General features: G+C 46.7%; 1 protein-coding gene across 1 annotated transcript; it reads left to right on the top strand.

The window, feature by feature from the left end:
* Positions 1 to 367: 367 nt before the first annotated feature.
* Positions 368 to 24,891, top strand: TRIM29 (tripartite motif containing 29). The gene is made up of 9 exons (XM_054395672.1): positions 368 to 1,225; positions 9,442 to 9,537; positions 10,749 to 10,982; positions 11,334 to 11,532; positions 15,272 to 15,355; positions 18,796 to 18,855; positions 20,090 to 20,191; positions 21,397 to 21,473; positions 24,829 to 24,891. Exons 1-9 carry the CDS (start codon positions 368 to 370, stop codon positions 24,889 to 24,891), a joined length of 1,773 nt encoding a protein of 590 aa, XP_054251647.1.
* Positions 24,892 to 25,889: the final 998 nt, after the last annotated feature.

Raw genomic sequence — 25,889 nt, 5'->3', positions numbered from 1 at the left:
ACATCTTAATGATTTTTTTTTTCATAGGGCGCCTTTTTTTTTTTTTTTAAAACCCATTTCAATGTATATAAACAGCTCTTCTTCCCAAACCTGGTTAGACAAGAACCTGCCTGGGTGTGGACTGCCTTGTATAATTAACAGCACAGCTGTAGCTTCAGACCTGTTCCTTTCTTTCTCCCTGTGTCTACCCAGCATAACCCAGGCGCTCTCCTCCTCCTCCTCGCAGGAGCTCCAGGTGCGTCACTCGGGCAGAAACTTTCCTGCATTCCACCTCCCTTCCTTGCTGAGACAACAACTGGGCAGACCTACCTGCTTTGGAGGGACAGGAGCTGGAGGAAGGAGCGAGCAGTGAAGCCCTGTTTAGACAATGGAAACAGGGAGTGCAGCAAGGACAAATGGGACCACTGGGAAGCCAGAGGATGTGAAGAGTCCGTCTGCCCCGAAAAAAGACGAAGAAGTGAAGAAGACCACGAGCCCTGGAGGAGGTGAGAAGGAAGCTATGAAGGGCACTGGTGGTGGTTCTTTGGAGACAGGGCAAATCAAGAACTCCCTCTTCTCTGGGAGTGACTGGAAGAGGCCCATTATTCAGTTTGTGGAGTCGTCTGATGAGAAGAGATCGACCTACTTCAGCATGGATTCAGCAGATTCAAAGAAGATGCAATATGGCAGTGGACAGATAGGAGACATGAGGAGACCACCCCTCTCCTTTGCAGAGAAAGGTGATCTCAGGAAGTCCCTCTTCTCCTTAGATTCAAAAAAGAGCTTCCTGCCTGGTGAGGGGGAAGGGAGGAAGTCATTGTTCTCTGCAGGGCAGATGGGGGACCTGAAGAAAACTTCCCTTCCTCTGGTGGAGACAGGGGATCTGAGAAGATCCACCTTCAACAAGCCTGACAGAGCAGCTGGGTCACGGCCCAGGGTGAAGCTTGAGGATGTTCTGTGTGATTCCTGCATTGATAACAAGCAAAAGGCTGTCAAGTCCTGCTTGGTGTGCCAGGCTTCCTTCTGTGAGCTGCACCTCAAGCCCCATCTGGAGGGAGCAGCTTTCCGAGACCACCAGCTTCTGGACCCCATAAGGGACTTTGAAGCAAGAAAATGCCCTGTGCATGGGAAGACCATGGAGCTGTTCTGTCAGACAGACCAGATGTGCATCTGCTACCTCTGCATGTTCCAGGAGCACAAGAACCACAGCACAGTGACAGTGGAGATCGAGAAGGCAGGGAAAGAGGTAACGCTCTTTTTATTTCACCTTCCCATCAATCTTTTTGATGGAGCTCAACTTTTGCTCTCCAGCCTGTAGTCTCTTCTCAAATCATGTCTGCAGTGTGGTAGGGGTGGTGGCTGGGAAGCATGTAGTGGAGAGCTGATATTGCTCAGGTTCTGCTGCAGTGCTCTCCTGACCACTGGTTACAGCAGCATGGCGCTGGTGTTGTGCAGCAGATTGGCTTGGGGTGGTGGAGGACCTGGTTTCCACCTCTGATTACACCACAGACTTTCAGCAGAAGGTGAATCAAAACCCTGTGTGGTAAGTTTAAAAAAAACCCAACCAACCAACCAACCAACCAAAAAAACTGTGTCAAGTTTTGAGAGTGTTTGTGTGGTGTTACCCAGAGCCAGAAAGGTGGAGAAGTTCAGGACCTCCAGAATACAGATCAGTGTCTGCTCAAGTCAGTGGTGGCTGCTGGAAATTGCCATCTCAGCTACTTGGAGTGAGATCATGGGGTTGTGTTGTTCTGTTCTGGATATAAGAGTTGAGCCACACCTAGGGGAAGAGTCTTTTGAAGTTCAGATGAAGAAAAAAAAAAAAAAAAACAAACCCTGGTGCAAACACAAAACATTATCGTTTTCCCAGCAGTGTTACTACTTCAGGGTTTAGAGGATGGAATCTGGGGAGATGATGCTGGCATGTGGAACAGTGCTCACTCTAGTGAAAAGTCTTCCACCTTTGTTTGCTTTGAGTGTCATGCTGTTTGCTTTCTGGGTGGAGATGTGATAATTCCACTAGTTCTGGTAAAGATCAGGGGCTCACCATGTTCATTGCTGTACATTCCCATTTTAAGAGCATGTCCTGGCCTAGAGACCTTCTGATCTAAGCAGACAGGACAGGAGAGATGACAGAAAGGAGACTTCTGAAATGATAATGTAAAGCACTTTGCCTAGAGTCACACTGCTCATGGCAGGAACTGGAAAGGAACTAAGAGCTGCTAAATCCTACTCTTAGGCACATCCCAAGCTGGTGGCTCTGATGTGGTGAACAAGCAAATACAAGTACCAGCTGTTGGAAATTCTTGAGCTGCTCTTAACTTGGAAGAACTACTTAACTCTAAGGTGCTGGGCAGATTTAACTCTGAAGGCTGAAAGAGCGTCAATATCTAGAGCTTATTTCTGTCTTCCTGTGCAAATTTTGGGTATTTTCTTGCAATGCCATCTCCAGCTTGCAGCTTTGCTGGAGCCAGACAAGGTTTCTGCCCTGTTTCAGCCAGTCTTCCTTTAAGGAAATTCCTGCAGGGCTCGCTAGCCTGATGTTTGTTTCATAATTGCTTAAGCTTGTGGTTTTGATGTCAGCTCTGAACGTAGCATCAGCCTAACTCTCACCAAGCTGTGTCTAGTGTCTGCCAGGTTGTCAGATCCCTCTTAGGCCTGGAAAGAGGTTAACAGTTGCTCCCTGAGGAACCAAAGCTAGTCAGAGCCTTCTTTCTGTGGCTGGCTGCACCTAGAACACCTTGCTTTTAATCAGGCAAAGATGACTTCATTTCAGGTTTAAATTATGTCTGATTTTTCACTCCGAGTCCTTGTGGCACTCTTGTTAGCTCCATGCCTTAGATCCTGTTAGATCCTGTACTGTCCTGTGCTGTTTCTGCTGCTGCTAAGCCTGAAGGATTTAGGGCTTTATCAATATGAATCATACACAAGTGCAAGTTTCTCCTGACAACAAGTTTTGCTCGTGTTGTAACTTGAGTGAGTATTCAGTCAGACAAAAACAATTAACAGGATAGATGTTGCTTACAAATGATTATTCCTAGCCCTGATTTATTCACTATAGGTGGAGCCTTAGCAAGAACCACAAAGAGGAATAGCATTTCCAAGTCCCTTGTGTGCACCACCTATCCTTTTCAAGTCTTGCAAATCAGCTGAGCTGGAATGTGACCACAAATTGGAAGAGGAGGAAAGTGTGGCTGGTGCTGCTGGTCTTTGTGGAAAGAAAAAGAGAAAAATACCCTCCCATCAGGTCGTCCCCATCCTGCCCCATTTTCACAGCCTGGCATCCCAGCAGCTTGAGGGTAGATTTACTACCTCCACATTTGCTAACTGTGCCACTGGACTGGTGACCAGAAATCAGCTGTATCCAGACAGACCCTTGCACACAGTGTTGGTTGTCTAGGAACAATTGGTTCATCTGCAAGGGTTTCCCCTTCCCTGGCTGTACAGCAAATCCAAACCTGGAGAGGAGTCCAGCAGAACTAGAAGGGAGTTCTGTGCTGTCATACAGTTAAACCTGGCTGTCAGTTGGGGTGCTTAGCAATTTGGTGGCACAAAATTCTCCATAATAAGGTGCAATATGCTTGGTTCAGGTCTATCTATCCCTTCCACATTGCAGTATTAATGTAGGTCACAGTCTCTTTCATGAGCTTGTTTTTGCTATAAGCCTGCAGGGAAGAGAGGTGCTGGGCTCCAGTGTTGAGAAAGCAAGGGGCAATGTGAGATCCTTCTGCAGAATTAGGTAATTTTGGCTCATTCCACAATGCAGACAGAAACAGTGCAGCTTAAGAGAAGAGGAATGCAAACAAGCCAGTACACAGACACCTATTAGGCACCTATTAGGCAAGCAGTAGAAAGCCTGATATCTCCTCTGTCTGAGAGACAGAGCAAGAACACAGCAGCACTTTTCAGGAGCCTGGGGTGAGCCTCACTCATCCCCCTTTTCCTGATGTGCTGCTGAGAAGACAAGAGAGAAAGGCACAGGGAGGAGCAGGGAGACAACTTGGCAGAGAAGACAGAGTCTTTTTTCCTGAGTTTCCAGCCGGTGCTATTTGTGTATTTTACCCAGCAAACCTCTAATGCCTTCCCCAGACCCACTTTGCATCAGTTTCCTGCTGCAGATTTAAAGGCAAAGGAACACCCCCAGCAGGATCAGTAGAAAAAACAACCTAGAGAAGGTCTGAATAATAACCACACACAGCTGAAAAGTGAGAACTGCCCATAGCAGCTTGTAGACTCAAATGAAATGCTCTGGCCAGCTTGATTTATCAGCAGGACTGGAGTCCTTTATCCTTCATTTTGAAAGGGGATCTTTTATTCCAAACCTGTTTTAAAGGCCTGTTCTCAAAACAAGACAACTTCACAGATGCCCATCAGTCAGAGAGCTGTAAATAACCTCCTGCTACTACCCAGCACCAGCCTTAGCACTCAGCATGTCAGGTCAGTTCTAGTGACAAGCACTTGGAATTTTTTTTTTTCCCTTTCAATTCTTTATCTTGAAAGCAAAGTTCACATTGCACAGCAGCTTCCAAGAGGCAGCAGAGAGAACTCTCATGCAGAAATGGAAGCTGGCTGGGTGTTCCTGGTTTCAACAAAGTGAATTTTTAAAAGGGGAGACTTCACAGAGTTTGAAATAGGCTTTGAAGTCAGCTGCCCATGGAGATGGATCCAGAGGGATTTCCATCTGAGCCCTCCCTGTATTCTCTGTCTGAACAGAGAGCAAAAAAGGGTGCATCCATCTGGCAGTGGAAGGATTTTTGGCCTTTCTCACTGCTGCACAACTAGGGTGCAATGTGGCTGTGAGACTTCATCTGCACTAGCTGTGGTTGCTTTGTGGACACAGCTTAAAAGAGGTGCCCTTTCCACAGAGATGATGCATGGACCTTCAGGATCTTCTTCCTAGCTGGAAGGCTGGGGAAGCTAACCTGCTGCAAACAGTGATTCAGGCTGGATTTCCCTGTTTGCCTGCATTCTGCACTTCCATTCCAAAAATAAGCTCATGAAAGAGACTGGAACCTACTTTAATACTGCAAGATGAAAGGGATAGAGGGCAGAACCCAGAGGAAACCTACCAGTCACAAGGAAGGAGTTACCTTCAAGTTGTGCAAAGCAGAGAACCTTTTCTGGCCTCAGCTCATGTGGGCACTAGTGGCATTCATTCTGTGATACTCAAGACCTGCCTGGATGCATTCCAGTGTGGTCTGGTACAGGTGGTCCTGCTCTGGCATGGGGGTTGGACTGGGTGATCTTTTCAAGTCCTTTCCAGCCCCTGGCATTCTGTGATTCCATGATTTTGTCAGGATGCTGGCAGATTCTCCAGAGGTTGTAGCCCACTCCCCTCCAGCTCTGTTTAACAAAGGCTTAGCTGGTGAAACCTAATGACAAAACCAGCAGAAATAAGGTCTCAAACAATTTGCTTATTTCTCAGCCATGTCATTTCCAGGCCCTGTACTGGAACAACTAGTTCAAACACTTCTTCTCTGGCTTCATTATTGCATTTGGTTGCTGCTGTCAGGTAATTAGCATAGCTCTCCCAGGCTGGTGACACAGGGGTGTTCCCTGATTCAGGGCCTGGGTTCCCAGGCCATTAAGACATGATGATGCTTGTATTGCTGGCTTGCAAAAATGAGTTGCATCATGATGCAAGACTCAATCTCACATCTCCAGGCCCTTTACAGCACAAGGGCTGGGTTCAGTCGTGGATGTTTAGGTGTGCACTCTAAACCTAGGCTTGGGCCCCTTGACTGTCCTAGTTAGCTTAGGCTCTAACAGAGGATCCTCTGAGCTCAGAGACTCTCAGTACTAACATTTGTCAGCCTGCTCTAGTCAACCCAAATGGTCTAACCCTGCATTTCTTAGGTCTTCTTCACTGCTGTTGTTATTTCTGCATGGTAGGGACTCCTCCCACTATGGGTGGAGCTGCTCTATTGTCTTGCACTTCTGAATCTTCAGTCTCGCCTGATGGATTTGTTCTGGGTGGTTTATCACTGATGAGGATCTGGGATTGTTGACCCCAGAAAATCTGAGAAACACAAAGAAAGTGAGGAGAGAAGTTTCTCCATAAAGGATGAAGCTGAAGAGTTGACTCTCCCTACTGTAAATGTTACACAGGATGTACACGGGCAGCAAAAGCAATCTCCCAGCCCCAGAGTTAACAGGGACTTAAAAACCTCATGAGATCACCTTTGCTGAATCCTTTCAGTTGTGGGGCATCTCCAGAACACCATACTGAGTATCCCTCCTCATGCCCATGCCATTCTACTTCTACTATCCCACAGTCTCCCTGAACTTCTTTTTAACATTTTTAGTTGTAATGTTTGTCCTATCATGCAGTCAAACACCTCCCTAGCTGGTGTCTGTCCCAGTGTTTCCTCTTGCCCTCAGTAGGAGTGTTTTAACCCATGCCAAACCTAGATGACTGTGGTATTTGCATTCTGGCTGTTGGAACTATCTCTGTAATTTCCATTTGCAAATCAGAATTCTGACTCTAAATTGTAGTGTGGGGCTGCTCTTAAATAATTGTTGCATCCCATCCCAGAGGCACTCCAACTACCTTTCTAGGTGAAGGGATATTTTAACTGCAACAAGCTGTTAGAAGTTAGCTATCACTTTTGAGCAAGTAATAGTTTGCAGAAATCCTTTGAGACCCATCTTAATTAAAAAGTACTGTAGAAGTCTAACATTGTTATCACCATCTTCCAGCCATCACCTGATTCCCCTCCCTCCCCCCGTCGCTTTTCTTTTCAAATCCCTTGTGTTTATGTGGCTGTGAAAGGTCTGCTCCTCTCAAAAAAAAAAAACAACCAAAAAAACCCTTCAGTTCTTCTCTGTATGATTTCTCCCTGTAAGAACATTCTGATATTAGAGATGAAAGGGAAAAGAAGACCTCCCATTGCTTAGGAGGTGTCAGCTTTTCACTTTGCTAACATTTAATGCCATTTGGATGTAGCTGAGGGATGCAATCTGCATTCTGGTGTAATTTCTCCCATCAGTGACTGGAGTGCAATGGGAGTGCTTTTGTCTCATTGCACTCCCCTGCTGTGCAAAGATGGGTGCACACCTTTGGGTCTTGATGCAAAGGACAACTCTCACAGTGTACATGAGAATGGAAAAAAAAGAGCATTCATTCCTCTAAGTTGCTGTCTTGAAATGTGAAAGCTATAGGATCAAGCTCATGCCTGTACTCTCTTGAGCAGCAGTAGAGCAAATTTTCTCATCTTGGTACCCATCTGGTTCCCTGATGAGCCTGTACCATAAAACCCTCCCATGTCTCCTCTGAACCCATGCAGAATAGGAGTTCCAGCTCATGATGGCAGACTACTGATGGCTGTCAGGGTGTATGGATTACATTTGGAGGGTCAGTGCTCTTCTAGCTCTCAAGAAACAAGGACAATTACACTGACAATGTGAGGAGGCAGCTCTTCTGGCATTGAGATGCCTTTGAGTACTTTCACCTCTGTTGTTCCCTCTTTCTTCTGCTTTATATGGCAATAAAACAACTATCAATTTGCTTTCCCTCTCTAAACAGAGATTTTTCTAAATTGGAACAGCTAGAGTCAACGGCTCTCAGATGCAGATGTGCTTGATTCAAGCTCAAGAAGATGCTCAGACCCTACAGTGACTGGCACCAAGACAAGAGCCCTGATGGGCTGATTGCCTTGGTCTGAGCTGGCTGGCAGCTTGTTGTCTGCTCTCCTTGAGTGGAGAAGTAAAAACTTTTAGACTCCCACCCTGAGGGCAACTATGATCACAAGGGAAGACCTGGATTTTCATGTTGTATCAGGCTCCTGGATGGGCAGTAAAGCAGCGAGAACTACACCTGGTATTTTAACAGCAGGGAGATCTCAGTGCTGCTGGAGCTGCTGTGGGAGGGGATTCATCCCTTTCTCATTTCCCCTGTCTCTAACTGTTGGCCTAAATGTCAGAGCCTTGGGATAACACAACCATTTGCCAAAGGATTCCACCTGAACAGGGAGGTTTCAGAATTTTCCTACCATGGCTTGGTTCGATTGTGGAGTACTTCTGCCAACTGTATATAGTTGAGGCAGAAGGTGCTGGGGAGACCTTAGGGTGGCCAACCAGTACCTGGAGGAGGCTACCTGCAAGCTGAGAAGGGACTTTTTACAAGGGCTTGTAAGGACAAAATGAGAGGGAATGGATTGAAGCTTGAAGAGGGGAGACTTAAAATGGAAGGTGGTGAGACACTGGAACAGGTTGCCCCTGGTGATTGTGAATGCCCCTTCCCTGGAGGTGTTCAAGGCAAGACTGGATGAGGCTTTGAGCACTCTGGCCTAGTAGAAGGTGTCCCTGCCCATGGCAGCGGGTTGGAACTGGCTGATCTTTAAGGTCCCTTCCAGCCCAAACCCTTGTATGATAGTTCCTAAACAGCTCTTGGGATGTCTCTCGTAAGCAGATTGCCTGTAGTTAGAGCTGTCCTGTGAGCCACCTGTACACACACGAACCACAGGCAGATTTTGAAATGCATGAGCAAAGGCTTTGTCATGGTCTGTTGGGCAGGGATGTGGTGAATATGAACGACTGAGGGAGGGGCTGCCCGGAGGTAACGGCGCAAGTCAGGTGCCGGCGTGACCCAGGGGCCTGGCATGCACACCAACCACCATGTGCCACCAGGGGCTCCTGCTCTGGGAACTGCCTTGCACTCGCACCTTCTGCATCCCAAGCCTCACCCAATGGATTTGTCCTGGGTGCTTTATCACTGACGTGGATCTGGGGCTGTTGACCCTGGAAAATCTGAGAAACACAAAGAAAGAGAGGAGAGAAGTTTCTTCATAAGGGATGAAGCTAAGGAGTTGGCTCTCCCTGGGACCTGCTTCTGAGCTTCTCTGGGAATCCACTGCAAAATGAAATGCAAATCCCAGCGAAGCTGCTGATCTAAGCCAAGCACGGTTGACTCTAACTCCTCCCTCCTCTTCTTTGTGTTGCTTTATTATTTTTTTTTCCAAGCAGTCCCCAGCTTCATCATAACATGAAAGCTCCCAATTCAGAGCAAATTAATCCACGATCCTGTCCAAACAGAATCTCTGCTGGAGGCATCATCCTCCTGTTGCAACACTCGTCAGACGTCATTCCATAATTACATGAAAACTGTTACTGCTGCAGAGGCACACCCTGGGATGGGCTCTTCACTGCATACACAGCTGAATTTTGAAACAGGCCTCTTCTCCCTCCAGCTAATGACTCCAAGGTGATTAAAAGCGGCCCCATGACAGTAGCCTAAGTAGGTGGGTGCTGCTCTCTTTGCTGAGGGAGCTGAATCTCTTGACCCAGCCAGCAGCACTGGGACCTTGCCCAGTGTCAGCACATGATCTCCATTTCAAGCAATGCCAGGAGCCTGTACCTGCCAGCTGTTATTGTTCAGGGCCCAAGAGCTGAGTAGAAGCACAGTGCCTCTTTGAAGTTGGCCACCCTCAGCCACAGTTCATGAGGCTCTCCTTTTTCTCACAGGCTGAGCTTTCACTGCAGAAAGAACAACTGCAGCTGAAGATCATTGAGGTAGAAGATGAAATGGATAAGTGGCAGAAGGAGAGGGACCGTATCAAGGTGTGTATGGGGTTTTATTTCAAGCTCAACTCTGTTTTTCCTGTGCTTGTCACTTTCTTTCCACTCCCTCACACCTCTCTCCACCTTTCCTCAATTTGTCTGACATGTCCAGCTCTTACTCACTCTATCCTTTACCTAGTCTCTACCTCATCACTTTAAAACTCACTGATGCCAGATCTTGGAAACAACAACTCCTACTGAAGTCATCTTGCAACATACCCTGTGGGAGATCAAGAAGAGGCAGCACAGCCTCCTTACAAAACCATCCAAGGCACCTCCCTGCTTTGAGTTCTTCAATCACCTGTAGCCAGGCTGATTCGGAAACAAAGGTGTGCTGCTTTTTTCCCCTGCTAGACCACACATGAAAATAAACTCCAGGAGGGCTCCAGATTGCCCAAACAGAGATAAGGCAACAGGAAGAGAAACAGGTACACCAACAAATACCTTGTTTGGAGTGGAACAGCTCATCTCCATACTGAGATAGATCTCCCTTCTAGTTCTTTCAACAGGAGTGTTGGGAATATGGCAATGGTGTTATTGTTATTTTTTATTTTGTGTATACCATAAGTGAACAGAGCAGTGAAAACACTATTTGGAGACACCCCAAAAAATTTGCATAATATTATTAGGCAAAGCCATTCTTCTCCCTTTTATGTGGTGCATACACACTGGCTTGCCAGTTCTTGCTTTTGATTTGCTTTATGATGATGATTATTACCATTATTACCATTATTACTGTTGTTATTATTATTGGAGACTTGACCTAGAAACTTCACCTCTGAATAGAGCTACATCCACAGCCCTTCTGATGCATATTTCAGAGGGACCTAGAGCTCAAAATGGTAGGAATTTGGCTCAAAAATTCTTGAGGAGCCAGCACCATGCCTTAGAAGGTTAAACAGTGTTTTAAAGGACCACCTAAGAGTGCTCAGCTCATGAACTGAAATAAAAGACAGGGTCTTACCATCGGAAGGCAGCATGCCCTTTAGATTCCATACACACAGTCATGACAAGAACAAGGAGAAGTTCTTTTGTCACAACATTTCTGACACCAAAACTTACATCCCTGGAGTCCCTGAAGCCACAGCCTCAATGCTGAGAACTATCCCCACCCTGCATCCCTCTTTAACAAAGCACTTCCTAAGGAGTTCATATTTTATTTCTCCTGCATCTTTCCTGCTGCCTCTTCTCTCTGCCCCTTCCCTCCACAGAACTACACCACCAATGAGAAAGCCACAGTGGACCAGCATTTCAAGGAGCTGATCCGTGACTTGGAGAGGCAGAGGGATGAAGTGAAGGCTGCCCTGGACCAGAGGGAAAAGATTGCATCAGAGAATGTGAAAGAAATTGTGGATGAGCTGGAAGAGAGGGCAAAGCTTCTGCGGGAGGACAAGGAGAACAGGGAGCAGATCCACCAGATCAGTGACTCTGTGCTCTTCCTGCAGGTAACTGAGCTCTCATTTTCTTTTCTTTTTTTTCTCCCAAAGATAAATCCTCAGTTGGTGTAAGATGCACCAACCTTCTCCAGCTCAATGCACACATATGGCAGGGACCAGCTCTGACACCTGAAGCTGGGTCTGCTCTGGAAGGTGCACAATGAACTTAGGGGTGCCAATGCCTGGTTCTTTTGTAGATGGCTACAGCTCCCTGGCAGATCATTTGTCTGTCCTCTCCATCTTCACTGCTCTCTTTTGCATTTCATACTATTTAGAACCTAACCATAGGCAGTTCCCTGGGGTATAGCCTCCATATCCCATATTCCTCACTAACCTTTCTTCCCTTTTTTTTTTTGGCAGGAATTTGGGGCTCTGATGAGGAATTACGTCCCACCTCCATCTCTCCCAACATACAGTGTGCTGCTGGAAGGGGAGAGCATGAGCCCATCCATGGGACTCCTCAGAGATGACCTCCTAAACGTCTGCATGAGGCATGTGGAGAAGATCTGCAAGGCAGACCTGGGCCGCAACTTCATAGAGAGGAACCACATGGAGAATGGTAGAGTACCTGAGATCTGCCCCCTGCCTCCCCAGGCAAAGCCTAGCACAGAGTCAGAGCAGATGAAGTGTGATGAGTGGAATCCTATCCCAAGGGCAGCAGTGGATTCCCCAGCACTGGACAGTTTTAAAGCCTCAGCTTGGCAGGGTGCTGGGTCAGCTCATTTCAACTCCACTATCACCTGGAAAGGTTGGAGCAGATGATCCTTGGGGTCCCTCCCAACCTGGCATCCTGGGATTCTGTGAGTGTGCTTTCACAGAGGAGAAATTATGCAAGGGCCTAGGGAAAGCAGGAGAAACATTAGCTCTGTCTGGAATTCATTCTGGAATGTCAGAGCTATCCTACCAGACCTATGTGAGGGTGGAGCCAGCTAAACTAGCAGAGATTTAAAGTCTCTCACATGTAAGGGAGTCAGAGGTCCAAACTAGTCCCATTGCATGTTACAGCTTTGCAACACTTCTTTGTGTCTGAGAATGGTGACCCTTCTTCAAGAGGCCAGCAAGGACACTCTACCTCCCCCCAGGCTCCAGCAAGCCCCTGCAGGTTTAGCACAACAGGTTCTCAGTGAAACCCTGCAGAGATACACCAAGGCACCTTGAGAGGGTGGTGGCAGAGATGTGAAGGTAGCCACCCCAGCATGGCAGTTTTGAAATCCTGTCATTAGCCTGCTTGTAGAGGTCAGTTAGCACATGTGCTGTGCTGGTGTGACGTGCCATTTGAAAACAGCCCCTTTCAGCTGCTGCCTGCCTGCCTGCCTGGCTGCAACATGAAATACACTGCAAGCAGCTGTCACTGAAAATCTGATAACAGATTTGCCAAGGCAAAAGGTCTCCCTTTTAGCATTCAGGTTAAGCTACAGCTTGAACCAGCATAACTCTCTCTGATCATATCCCTGACTGGTCTCACCTGCCCCAGCCAGGTTGTTCAAGGGACATGCAGTACCAAATGGTCCTCATGCTTCAGTGATGTTTAAGGAGGGGTGATCTTCCTTACGTGAACAGGGAATTCATGATGAATACCACAGCACTGTGAGGAACCTTCTCACTTTCTATGTCTTCCAGTTACTTCTGCAGAAAGGACTTGATCTGGCTCTGTGCAGCCTGGTGTAGCTGGAGGTGTCCCTGCTGATTGCAGGGGGGCTGGACAAGATGGCCTTTGAGGGTCCCTTCCAACCCTTTGAATCTGTCTTGCATCATAGAATCAAAGAATCATTAAGGTTGGAAAAGACCTTTAGGATCATCAAGGTCACACATAAGATTAGGAGGACAGGGCACTAGAATGAGACTCCACAACCAAGGTTCACTTCCCAGCTCTCCCACAAACAGCCTTTGTAACCTTGGGCAAGTTGCTTAATGCCATGAACTGACCTCTTGCACTAAGAATAAGGTTATCTCACCAGACTGCTGTAAGGATCTCATCTATTAATTATGGTGGAATCTTAGCTCCTAGAAAAATAAAGGTCAAGAAGCTGGATAGGTCACCAGAGGATAAAATGCACCCTGCTGCTCAGGAGAATGTGTGACTCAAAAAGAAGGAAGAAGGTCCCTTCACACCACACAAGCAGCTGAGGAACTCTGCAAGATCAGTGTTATTTTACTCAAATTCACAGCTGCCATACTAACACACCACCTTTTTCCTGGGCAACAGCCATGCAAAGCACTCCAACTTCCTTCCAGAAAAGACAGATCCATATTACAAGATGACATGATAAAGGCAAAGGGGAAATAACCACCAAAAAAAAACCCAAATCCAAACCAGACAAAAAGAAGCCCAAGAAAAGATGCATAGGGATCAGAACACCATAACAAGAAACTGACCATGATTTGTCTTCCAACATTCACCACTGCAACATCCCTGCTCACATTCTCAACACTCCATGTGCTAAGGTCTGATGAGAAATCTATAATCTGGCTATAACCTAACTCAAGTAGCTGACAGGCAACTCAGAGCCAAAATCACTTTGGGACATTTTTGGTTTCTTCTTCTTTGTTCATCTGAGACTTTTCAGAATTTCCAAAGGGGTTTTGGATGCCTGACTGCTCCCAGCACTTCTGAAAACGAGAAGAGCAGCAGCAAAGCACTTTGCATTCAATGTACCATAAGTCAGGAAGTTATCTTCCATCTCCTGAGCTGGTTTTTGCCCATCCTGAAGCAAATACTTTTTACTTGGCCACGTGTAGAACCCAATAGAAGCGTGCATATGGTCAGTTCTAGTACCTCTGGATAAAGAGGTACTCCTTGATCACTTGGTCACCTTTAATGAGGGTTCCCTCCATGTTACTGATGTCACAAGTCCTCAGTGGTACTTGAGATCCATGGGATTCAAGTCCCAAAACATTTCAGAGCAGGGCAAGAATTGAATACTGCCTGAAACCTGGGCACTTTGCAGAAGCTTTGCCAGAGGTTTCATGGCCACAGCTGGGACTGAGCCTCATTAGAATAATAATGGTGTCCATTTAGGTGGGAAATGTTATTTAAGGTGAGTCTTAAACTTCAGGACTCTCCCTTTCTCAAGCCATAGTTACACTTGAAAGAGGACATCACTCTGCATCTAGTGACTGCAAGGAAACAACTCCACAATTACTTAATGGATTTAATTAACTCAGACTCCCCCTGAGTCATTGCAACAAATTCATTTGCAACCAGCTTGATCTTCTAGGGTGAAAAAAAGAAAACTTCCCAGGAAGAAGTATTGTATTAATGGAATGAAACCTGCTTAACAGCAGACTCCAAAGGGAATCCACTTTCTTCTAGTTGTCATAACTCAGTAGTGTGACAAGGAGGCAAATAACAAGAGAGCAACCAGGGAGCTTAAATAATGCAGAAATAAATTTGAGAAATAGAATCAAAGTTTGTTCAGTGATTTAAGAGTGAAGAATGGAACTATTTAAACATTGGAGCCTAATTTGCTCCTTTATAACACTTGAGGCATCTTTATGAGCAGTTGTACAGAGCATCTTTTCACAGATTCACCAATTGTATTGGGCTGGAAGGGGGCCTCAGAGGTCATCTTGTCCAACCCCCCTGCAGTCAACAGGGACACCTCCAACTAGACCAGGCTGCCTGTGGATCAGTGTTAGAAAACCAAAACCAGGGTGTGCAGGACCTGACAAAAGGGTAGGCTTGATCCATTCTGCATGCAGGCTGAACCCAGCATCCTTCTCCCAAAGCTCAGGTAGCTACAGCTGTTTGCAACTCAGGTTTAGCATCTTTCTTTAGCAGCTGGAGAAACCAACCCCTTGAGCCTTCTCAGCACTGACCTTCTTGAGCTTTGGAATACTTGCAGTTCAAGATCTGCTGGTGGAAAGCCAGCCCTGTGCACAGGTTAAACATAAAGAAGCCAGCCCCAAACCACTGCTTTTGAAGTGGGATATATTTTTAGCCACACAGCAGTATTTTGGTATGCCAATGCCTCAACTCTGGAGTCTCACTATGGATTTTCAGGAGACAGAGTCTCTACTGAATGACCAAATGCTTCAGCTGTGCTATGCCTCCAAGGGAGTTTCCTCTTGCATCCCAGGCTGAAGCTCTGGGCAGCTATAGCACAGCTTTACCCCCCAGCCAGAGTCCCACAGAGGAATCATAAGGTAGAGGAACTCGTTCTCAAAGAGCAGAACCCTCTCTCCTGCAGCACTTGAGGAAGCCAAGCCCAATCAGTTACCTTCTTTCCCCCTTCCCCCAGCCCTCTCAAGGCCACCAAACTGCCTTCTGCAGCTCACAGCCTGCTCTGCTCCTCCAGGTGACCACCGGTACATGATGAACAACTACGAGTGGAATCAGCCTGACAACTTGAAGAGATTCTCCATGTTCCTGTCTCCCAAAGGTATGGCACTCTGGTGGTGGTCAGCCTCCCTCCAAACACAACACAGGAGAGGAACACCATTAATGATTTGTGTCTCCTATTTCCTGCTGCCCCATGGACAAGATCCATCCTTCTGCATTTCTCTATGCTGGGTCTCCTCCAGGCTGCAGAGCTCTGAGGAGTGTTTGCCTTTTCATCTCAAACAAGGCAGCAGCACTTTTGGCTCTATGAGGGAGAGTTGGAGCAACCAAACTCTTTCAAAGAGCATATTTTGTAAATACAGGGGAGTTTGAAGGTGTTACTAGACTGAAGTCAGTGTTATTCTCCACCAGAAGCTTATCCCACTGTGCTACCAAGTGTGAAAGCTACACTAAGCTTGCTCTGTATTAGGTTTTTACTTTCAGCATAAAGTCTACTTTTTCCCTACAGGGAAGGGATAGAGGTGAGGAAAGTGTCCTGACAAAGCAGGAATCTGAAGTTCCTTTCTGAGCTCTGACACTGACAACAAGAGCTCTGGTGTCGTGCATTTGTCCCAGTGGTTACATGACTACAGGCTGAGTCTTTGCTGCAACTGCTTGTTTTCACCACCTTCAGTTGTAAAATAGTAGTTGCCTGTTTGTAAATTTAGTGGTAGGACTCTCCAGACTTCAGTAAATTAGTGTCAGGACTCTCTAGAAGCAGAGTGCTAAAAGCCTGTAAAAAAAAACAAAAACAAAAACAAACCAACAAACAACCAACCCAAACCCCAAAAACTGAACAGAAAGGGTAGCAAAAAATAAGTACCCAAAGTGCCTCTGGTCTCTCGAGAGCGAGGCTCTGCCTGGATCTGCCAGATGTTTACAGCTGCTGTTCTGCAAAGTGGGCAGGGATATGGCAGAAATCAGCAGTGGCACTCCCTTGAAGGAGTGTTTGAAGTGCAGCGTTGCCTGCTCTGTCGTTAGGGTCTCCTAGGGATAACCCAGATCCCAACACTGAGCCTTTTGTCTGGATTTCCACTTTGCCCTTCTCCTCTGCTCCCAGCCCACGCTTGGCAGCTCGTTGGCAGCCCTGCCTGGCGCCGTGGGGGTGAGGATGCCATTTGGAGCAGATGCCAGGGGCAGAGGCAACATTCCCAGTTCAGCATCAAGAAGCTTTCAGCAGGACTGTTTCCTGCAGGAAGCAGCCTCTTCATCAGAGGCTGGAGAGAGGCATTCACCAGTGGTGGCTTTGCTTTGCACAGACCCTGTCTCCAAACACCACCAGGATGGTTAGAGCTGCTGCTCTGTCCCAGCTGCTTCAGGGCTTTACAGGCTCTGTGCTGTCAGGGAAACACATGTTCTGCTAAGCAGAGTGCTGGTGCTGGGGAGAGACCACAGCCCCCGTCCTGCATCTACAGCCATTGTCAGCCCTCAGGGATGGGGGAAGCTAAAAGCTCTGCAATAGCATAGGCTGAACTCACCCCTCTCCAACACGTGGGGCTTTGGGGTTGGGTGGAAATGGCTCAAGGTGCATCTGAAGAATGTGGTGATGGGAGGAACACAGCAGACAATGTCATATCCAGATGTGTCTGGGACAGGGCTGAAATCTAGTGAGACAAGAGGAGTGGAAAAGCCAATTGCAGCAGTGCCATAGCATGGCATAGGCTGGCTGCTCTCTGCTCTGGACCACAGGGCCTGGACTTCCCTAAGCTCCTTTCTGGAGGATCAGTTGTTGAGACCTGGGAGCAGGGGCTCCCTGGCTCCCAGATGAGATCCAGCAATCCTAGCCTCCTGAAGGATGTGCCAGGAGAGATCAACAGGGACTGCTAGATATTTCTGCCAGCAGGGACACTTGCTGGAGGCAGCTACAGGGTAGTGTGAGGCAGTGTGAACATATAGCAGCTTGCAGCTCAGTGACCTGCTGCTTCCTGCAGTGGACTTTTGAATATACAAATAGCAGGGGAGCATTTATTCCACCTACACATCCTCCTTTTCCTGAGAGCACAGACACTGCCTTCTTCCAAAGCTACTCATGCTGAACTTTCTACCAACAAAGTCACTTTGGCCCCAAAAAACTGAGAACAGGATTGCACACACAGTGTCTGCTGGAATGGGGATTGAAAAGCAGCTAAAGCCTCCACCTGGGTGAGGGCTCAAGCACAACAGAAAGGAACCAGCTGCTGAAGCCACACTGCTGGGGACTTTGGGAACAGAATGAATCAATAGGCAAAACAGAAGACTTGACCCACATAGCTTGCATGCTGGCTAGCAAAGGGATGAATAATGCCATGTACCCATAATCATTTCACACTCTAGAGCTTTCTATGCTCTGTCCGTGTGTCATAGAGAAGTCTGGCTCTGCCTCTGATTCACCTTTTCTACAGAATTCCACAAAATGGGAGGGGGAAAAAGATAAATAATAAGAATACCACTCTGTGCATTGCATAATATGCCCAGAATATCTGCTGCCAGTTTTGTAACACACCTTCTTTCTTGCTAGGCTGGATCACTGCAGTCTGCCCAAGGCCACAGTGGCAAGTTTGTTTTGCTGCACTGAGAAATGCTACCCAAAGAGTGCTCTGTGCTAATTGCAGTGGCCCATGCTAAGAAAGTGCTTGGATTTGAGCTGAACTTGTCTGTTTTTAATCTCTCCTTGCATCCAAGGAGCCTTCCACTGCTCTTGTCATTAAAGGCAGTATCACAGAGCATCAGCCTGCAGGGATGTCATAATGAGGCAGAGAGGAAACATAAAAGGTTTCGAAAGCTGCCTAAGAGATAGAGGAACAACCTGTTCCACTGCTCGACTCCTTTCTGTCCTCTTCCACTGAGCTTTCTTCTCCTGGTGTTGCAAACCATTTGGCCAAAGCCAGGAGGAGGTTGGAAAGATCACCTTTGAATGAAGAGTAGAAGGGACTCAGGTAGACAGAGAGGGAGCAGTAAAGTGCTTAATTAGGAACACTGCTTGAGCAGGAAAGCAGCCCACAGGATGGCAGCATAGCAGCTCCAAGCATTCATCTCCCTCTCGCTTTTCTGGGAGTCCAATGTCTCACCAAAGGGGTATGACAGCACAGCCTGATGTCCTGGTGAAACCCTGCAGCACTTTGCCTGGCACAGGGGCTCAGACGATGCAGGCATGAGTGAGAAATGTTCCTCTGCTGGTGTCTCTTGGGCTCTAAATGCAAGCCTCTTTGCACAACAGTCATGTTGGGTAGGCAAACCTGAGCTGGCAATTCAGTGCAACTAAAGACAGCTCTGTGGCAGTGAGATTGCTTTGTTTTTGAAATGAGTTTATTTACCATTCCCTAGAACCCAAGCAAAAAAAAAAAAATAAAAAAAGGGAAAACAAAAATGCAGACAAGCTTCCCTCTACTCTCTGGATGCAGATTTCTGGTTTGGGGCTGCTTCAAAATTGGTGGGGACTGTTTCATGGAGCAATGCCAGACACAGGCCTTTGAGCCAGCTCATCAGGAGCCAACTGCTGAACTGGATGCTCTTGTTTTACAGCCAATTTCAACCCACGATCATGGGAATTTTCCTCCTTCCAAGCAACTGAGGAAACACTTGGTATGGGTAATTCCAATTTCAGCTTGAAAGGATCTAACCCCCCGTGCCACAGCTTTCTAGCTGGCTAACCAACCTTTTGGCTTCCCTCTCAGCTGTCCTGTCACTTGTCAATCATTGTCTCACAGAACTTTATCTTAGCTGAATTATCAGCACCATCTGCATGCACCCAAACCCAGGGTCTCGTGGCTCTGGGTGCTATGTAGAGGGAAGAAAGGCACCCCTGGTCCTTATTGTTCAGACAGTGAAAGCAGAAGATGGGAACTTTGCAAAGATCCTGAGATACCTAACCAAGTGCACTCAACAGGAGCACCAACATCACCCAAAGCAATCTGTACAGGTTGTGGTAGAAGCAGGAGTGGACTCCAAATAGCCTCAGTCAGTTTCAGAAGCACAAGGCTGCTCCTGTCCATCACACATCTACCTCTTACCTGGGTCAGAAGTTCTCAAAGACAGACCCTGTCTGATGCTCAGTCTGTACAGCATCTGGCACAATGGGGAGGGGATGCTTTGAACCAGTGTACTGAAAACCAGCAGCAGCAAGTCATGACTTTTCTTCCCACATCCTCACCTTCCTTTTAATTGCCTGGATTTTCTTACTTTGGTTTGTTCATGCTTAGAGGGTCCTGCTTTTCTTTTCTTTCAGAGGTAGCCTATAAGCAGCCACAGCCACTCTGCCTGGGGAGCTCTGGTGACTCAGAGCCACACCTGTCCTTCCTGCTTTTCGTGCCACAGACAGGGCTGTCTGCCTCTCAGTGTCACTGCTCCAAGAGTCATTCTGGCAGCCAGGGCCTGACCCCAAGGAGCCAGGAGGGGAAGCCTTAATTTCATTCCAGTGAGCTTTGAATCAAGCCTTAGCTGTTTGGAGGCAAGGGAGCTTCAGCAGCTGTTTAGTTTTGCCTCTCTATGCCAGTCTCTGGAGATGCAATTTTACCTGTGTGGAAGCTGCTGCTCTTCAGTCACACCTGCACTCTGGGTCTACCAAGGGAAAGGCTCTTCCCTGCCTGTCTGGAACACTGAGATCTCCTCACACTCACACACTGTGTACACCAGGACACGACACCTGCCTGCTCTCATCTGCCTTTTCTTACCTAGGAGAAAAGGGACAAACCCACAAGTTCCCATTTCCCCCCCAGGCTAGCTGAAGGTAGTTTCATAGGATGTGGTTTTAAATGCTTAGACTTCCCCACTGCAGTGTGGAACACCATGGAATAACACCACCTCTTCTGTCTTCCAGTAGGCAATGGTACTAAGCTGCCTTTTCAGTTCTCCTCGGTGGGACAGAATCCTCCTGGTGACTTCAGCAAACAGTCTGATGGGAGCCTCTTCACTAAGACCGGTACCAGGCATTGAGTTTTTTTTCCCCTCCTTCCTTCTGCCTCTTTTTTTGGTGTTTTTGTTTGTTTGTTTGTTTGCTTTTGTTGTTTTGGTTTGGTTTTGGTTTGTTTTGGTTTTTTTTTTTGGTGATAAGATATTTAATCCTGTTCTTGCTCTCCCAGAGAAGGCCTGGAGCAGTTCTACACTTGGCCCACATCACCTGCCCTGACTGTCAATCTCTTAGGGACAAGCACATGAGCAAGTTACCCTGCTGCAGCAGGGAGCCAATTTATTAAACAGTGTTAAAAGAGTATTTAGAAGTATTTAAAAGTTACATCTAGTGAACACTTGAAGGAGTTTTAAATGTTGTGATGAGTAGAAGTGAGGATTTAAGGTGGGTTTAGAGGCATAGGGACTAGGGAGAGAAAGACAGTAGGAAATTGTGTTCATGGCCATTTACCTCTCTAGCTTCACAGGTGGTTTAAAATAGCTCTCATAGAATCACCCTGAAAAAGTAGTAACCACTGAGCACAACCTTTAAAAAAGATAAGCAGCAGCTGCCTGTCCTCCTTCAGCTGAACCAGAACCCCCCATTCCTCAGCTCATAATCCTCTTTTCACTACCCTCTAGTTCAAGGGCACCAGAGGTGGAATCCAAGAGCATCGGCACCTGCCAAGCAGAGTCAGTTCTGATTAATTTGCAACTGGGAGATGGTGGGGAAAGGCCATTGCCTGGCAGCACTGAAACTGGTTGTGATTCAGCAGGGCTGGGATTATTTTTGAATCAGGATGGAGCTGGTGTGGTGGAAAGGGGTTAGGGCTTGTCATGCTGCCAGGGGTACTGTCATTAATTTCTGACATGAAACCCAGGCCTTGGCTCTTTGCACTAATTAAATAGCCTATGGTGTTCCTTGCAAGAGTCAGAACACTTAGCTTGGGACTTGGCCTAAATTTAATTGGACTGATTGCATTCCACCTCTTTGCATTCCTCAGACATTAATTAGACAGACCTTCTTTACTCCCTTTTCCTAACTGATTGGGTGGTGGAATAGGCATCTGTCTGATGGCTGTGGTGTCCCACCCCAAAAATAGCTGCATTTCAGTATTAAGCAATGCAATACTAATTATGTGGCACTTCCAGTCCTGCTGCTCATCCTGAAGCTCTCAAAGGGAGACAAGGGATGGTGGCAGGGACTGATCTATAACTGGCTGTTTTATGTTGTCACAGCTTATCCTTCAATAGTGAGACATCAGTCTGCAAAGGTGACGCCACAGACATGGAAATCCACTAAGCAGTCTGTATTGGTAAGAAACATACCCCTGGTGTGAAAGCTTGTGCACAGCTTCAGCAAGAAAACTCTCTGTCCTAGGGACACCTGAGACTTCAGAGACTAGGGCTTGTGTCCTTTGCAGATGGGAAAGTGAAGGCTTCTATTATCCTGTTATCCTTTTTTTCCTATGGTTAACTTCATCCAGAGGAGGATCCAGATTAACTCTCCTGCCTCCACAGCTCTAGACTGTAGGAATAATCAATACTTCAAAATGGCCTTTGGAAAATATTTTCCTCTCATCTAAAATTTGATCCAGGCTCCTAGAAGCTATACAAAGCTCTGGGCAGCCTGATCTAGTTGAGGATGTCCCTGCTTACTGCAGAGGGGGTTGAACTGGATGACCTTCAGAGGTCCCTTCCAACCCAGACCATTCTATGATTCTACAAAATACTAGAGCAGACATACCTCTATCTGTAGTCCTTTTCCTCCCTGAAGGGATTTCATATGCTTTTAGTAGTCTGTGCCACCTAGAAAGCAAAGATTGTGTAAATTACATCAAAAGCAGCCATATAAAAATATCTTGCTAATTACATCCTACAGTAGGCAGATGCAACATCAGACATCCATAACTCACTACACCATCTGTAAGTCACTCATTTTGCACTGCTAGCAGGTAATAGTAGGTTATAGAGGGGCTGAGCAGTGATGTTTTAGGTCTTGTAGTCTCAAATATAAAAGGTTAGCAAACAGTTAATGCATAACCACCATCAGTGAATTCATTTTGCCCAACATCCATTCACACTGTGCTGCAGTAAGATCTTGCACAACCTGAATTAAGATCATCAGGTTTTTGCTTCCATCTCTGCAGGTAAAAATCTAATGTTAATATTTTTTAAATTCTGATTACACATTTGTGGAATATTATTTACTGCTCCATAGAAACAAGACTTCTAAGGAGAGGGTCAAGAATTAAGAGCATTCCCAGGCTGAAGGAAGAAAATAGAGGAAATACACAAGAAAAGTGGCTGCCTAAGGACTGCAGCTGCATGTCTGTGCTAAATTTTCAAGGCCCCACCAGGAGATGAATGTCAGTGAAAGGCATGTTCCTTGGCAGGCTGTATCACTTTCAGAAAATCCAGAGCCTTGGGTCTCTGAATGTGCTACAGCAAAACCTAAGTCCTAGGAGCAGCAAAGCTTTGCAGTGTCTTCTCTCTTGGTTTGATCACTGCCTTCCTAAAAGATCATAGAACCATGGAATGGTTTGGGTTGGAAGAGACCTTAAAGGTATGATCCAATTCCAAACTGCCATAAGCAGGGACACCTTCCACTAGCCCAAGTTGCTCAAGGCCTCATCCAACCTGGCCTTGAACACCTCCAGGGAGGGGCCATCCACAACCTCCCTGAGCAACCTGTTCCAGTATCTCACCACCCTCACTGTAAAGCTCATCTACTGTACAGATGATCTGTAAAGATGATCATTTACTGCAAAGATCAGCTACTTCCTCATGTGTGTGCTCAGATGGCAATCTCTTCCCAGGAATCTTAGCTACCCCTCTGTCCTCCCTAATGGTGGTGTTATGCTGGGGGAATTTGGTCAGGAAAGCGAAGTCTGTTAGTACTGGGCACAGGTGGATGCAAGTAGAGTGGTCTCAGCAGTAAACACCCCACTGCACAACAGGGACTGTGCTGTCCTCCACACACACAACCCATGCTTTCCTTCATCCCCACAGAGAATTCCCGGGTAACTTCTACCACATGAAGTCACCAGGCTTTTTTCTGTCTCTCTTTCTCCCTCATGCATACACTTGTAACAGCTATTTTACTTTTATATTCACCAGAAAGCCCTGAACTGAACAATTGAGTTGATAAAAGCAAGCAGTAAAAAAAAAAAAATCCCAAAATAGAAATGCATGCACTGGACTGCAGTAGCTCTGCAGGAGCTTTTCTGGTCTATTGGGTCAGTAATCTATGCTTTTAAAATAGACTTAAACATGTATTTAAGTAATACACATTTTAAAAGCTCTGTAAATATGCATTTTTACAAAGGATGATTCTGTTTGAAGAGGAATCTCTTTAATCCATGGGGACTTCTTTAAAATTAAGCCCCCTCCCCCCTCCCTTTTAATCTCTTAATTACATTGGAAATTGAAGCCATAAAAATGAAAAGAATTTCAACAAAAGGGAACATTGAGCAGGAGGTGTTGGAAGTCTGCACTGAGCAAGGTGGGTTGGGTTTGCTCTGCCCATGCTTCCAGCCTCCTGCCATGCCTGATATTCATAGATCCATAGAATGGTTTGAAAGGTTGGAAGGGAGCTTAAAGATCATCCAGTCCCAACCCCCTGCCATGGGCAGGAACACCTCCCACTACACCAAGTAGCTCAAAGCCCTCATCCAACCTGGCCTTGAACACCTCCAGGGAGGGACCATCCACAACCTCCCTGGGCAACCTGTTCCCCTGTCTTATTTCAGTGATATTAACTGTTGCAGGGCAAAAAAAACATACCAAGTGAGATCAGGACAGGGGATCAAACCTGAGAGAGATCAGACATTGCAAAACCACAGCTGTTCCTGCTTGCCTTGGTCCCTGCTTTGGTGATGTTCACATTTTCATCCAGGTTAGGTGTTTTGCCTTGAACAATGCAGTGAGTTCTCAGCATCAGTAACTTGGCTTTTGTGCTTTGCAATCACCTCAAGCCAACACTAGGCTGCACAGCACAACTTATTTGTGATGGTACAGATAAGAATGAAATTCCAGGGATAGGTCCTCCTGAGAAAATATACAGTTAGGGACTAAAGAAAACAGAGGTGGAGAGATGGAAAATGTCCTTCCCTGCAGGTTCTGCTCCTTCTCCCCGTCTGCACTTCTGGTTACACAAACATGTAGTACACGTGGAGGTGTGAATAAACAACACACCACTGTGTGAGAACTTCCATGCACAAGAGTTTTGCCTTGCCAACCAGGAGCACAAACAGATCCCACACAGCTTAGCTGATCGCTTGCAGAACAGTGTGTGGCTTTCAGTGTGAAAACTCCCAGGAGTTCTCAGGTTAGTGAGCAATTAAAAGACACTGACAGAAGCATAAAAATAAAGGTGACATTCCTCTTCTCCCAGAAACCTTTCATCAAGCCATGAGTCATAGTCTGAGATTTTATATGATGCAGAGACTCATTTGGCTCAGGAATGAGGTCCATGCAAAGCATAAATCAAAAAGCAACACCATTTGCATTGGATCACTCCAGCAGTGGTGTGGCTGTGCAAGAGGGAAGGCTGAAGGTGTCAAGGCAGGAGCATGTTAAGCTACATATGGTTGGGCAAAGTGGGTGAAGTGTAGGTGGTCAGCAAAAGAGGGCAGGCCAAACTCACATGCCCCAAATTCTCCATTGCAGTCACATTACCGCCCCTTTTACGTCAACAAAGGCAATGGAGCCACTTCCAACGAGGCACCTTGATTCCTGAAGATTTAGGGAAGAGCTGGCAGCACTTGGAGTGAAGACTCAGCTGCGGATTTTCATGGATGTACCTGCTACTATATTAACCTTACTGCTCTAATCTCTGCCAGGGAGAGGGAAGGTGCAGAAGGGAATAACCTTGACTAGAGGAAACAAGGAGTTTTTCCAAGTCACCTTGAAAGCTCTGCAGGCCTTAATGACATAACCCCACCCTCTTCTGTCACCTCCTTGTTCCCTCTCTGTCACTGCCCTTCCCTTTGCTTCTGCAGAGCAAGCTGCTCTGCTTCTCCTGGGAAGCATGCATGCTTGGGTGGCACCCCCCTGACTCTGCTATACCTGTTGCCCCCCTTGACCTGAGTGTGTTCATATGACCATAGCTGTTAAGTCCTGGTGAAGGTCCCAAGCTGGGGTGAAGAAGGGTGAAGATGGGCAAATACCTTCCTGGAATAGAGAGGCTCCAGCTAGCCACTGGGAGCAGTCACAGAAAAAAGCTCTTCCCATGCCCCTTTACCCTGTCACCCAGCCCTGCCTGAGGTGGGGACACACAGCTCTCACTGGGGTCAGATCCAGTACTGCCACCTCCCTGAGATCCCTGCAGACTGCCCCAGCCCTTGCCCTGGGCAGCAAGCTTCCTCAGAGCCCTTCATCAGCTCAGCTATGCTCCTGCTGCCTTCCAAAAAGCCAGCCAACAGCAGCTGCTACAGCCCGAGGCCAGCTACTGGTGGAGGGTGGAGAGGTCTTCTATCCCATTACAGTCCCCCTCCAGCCAGCTTTTCAAATTAAGATATAGGAAAAAAAAAAAGTCCATCCTACTAATAGAAGATTGATTAGATGCCATAGGTGTTGGGTGCTTTTTTTTGTTTGTTTTGTGGTGGGTTTTTGTTGTTTTGTTTGGGTTTTTTTCTAATTCCCCTAAACCAAAACTGATTTATATATTGTGGTTCAGGTATTGTTAGCTTCTTCTTTTTTTTTTTTTTTTTTTTTTCCTGCAACAGGTA

Source organism: Indicator indicator, chromosome 34 (genome assembly GCF_027791375.1).
Source record: "Indicator indicator isolate 239-I01 chromosome 34, UM_Iind_1.1, whole genome shotgun sequence".
Lineage (NCBI taxonomy): Eukaryota > Metazoa > Chordata > Aves > Piciformes > Indicatoridae > Indicator > Indicator indicator.
The sequence above is the reverse complement of the archived record's forward strand: the minus strand, read 5'-3'. Positions and strand labels throughout refer to the sequence as shown.

Bases quoted from the DNA above. Each gene is read 5' to 3' on its own strand.
- TRIM29 (XM_054395672.1), top strand. From the start codon at position 368: ATGGAAACAGGGAGTGCAGCAAGGACAAATGGGACCACTGGGAAGCCA. The intron at 1,226-9,441 runs GTAACGCTCTTT...TTTTTCTCACAG, and splicing joins TCGAGAAGGCAGGGAAAGAG to GCTGAGCTTTCACTGCAGAA. The intron at 18,856-20,089 runs GTATGGGTAATT...TCTGTCTTCCAG, and splicing joins AGCAACTGAGGAAACACTTG to TAGGCAATGGTACTAAGCTG.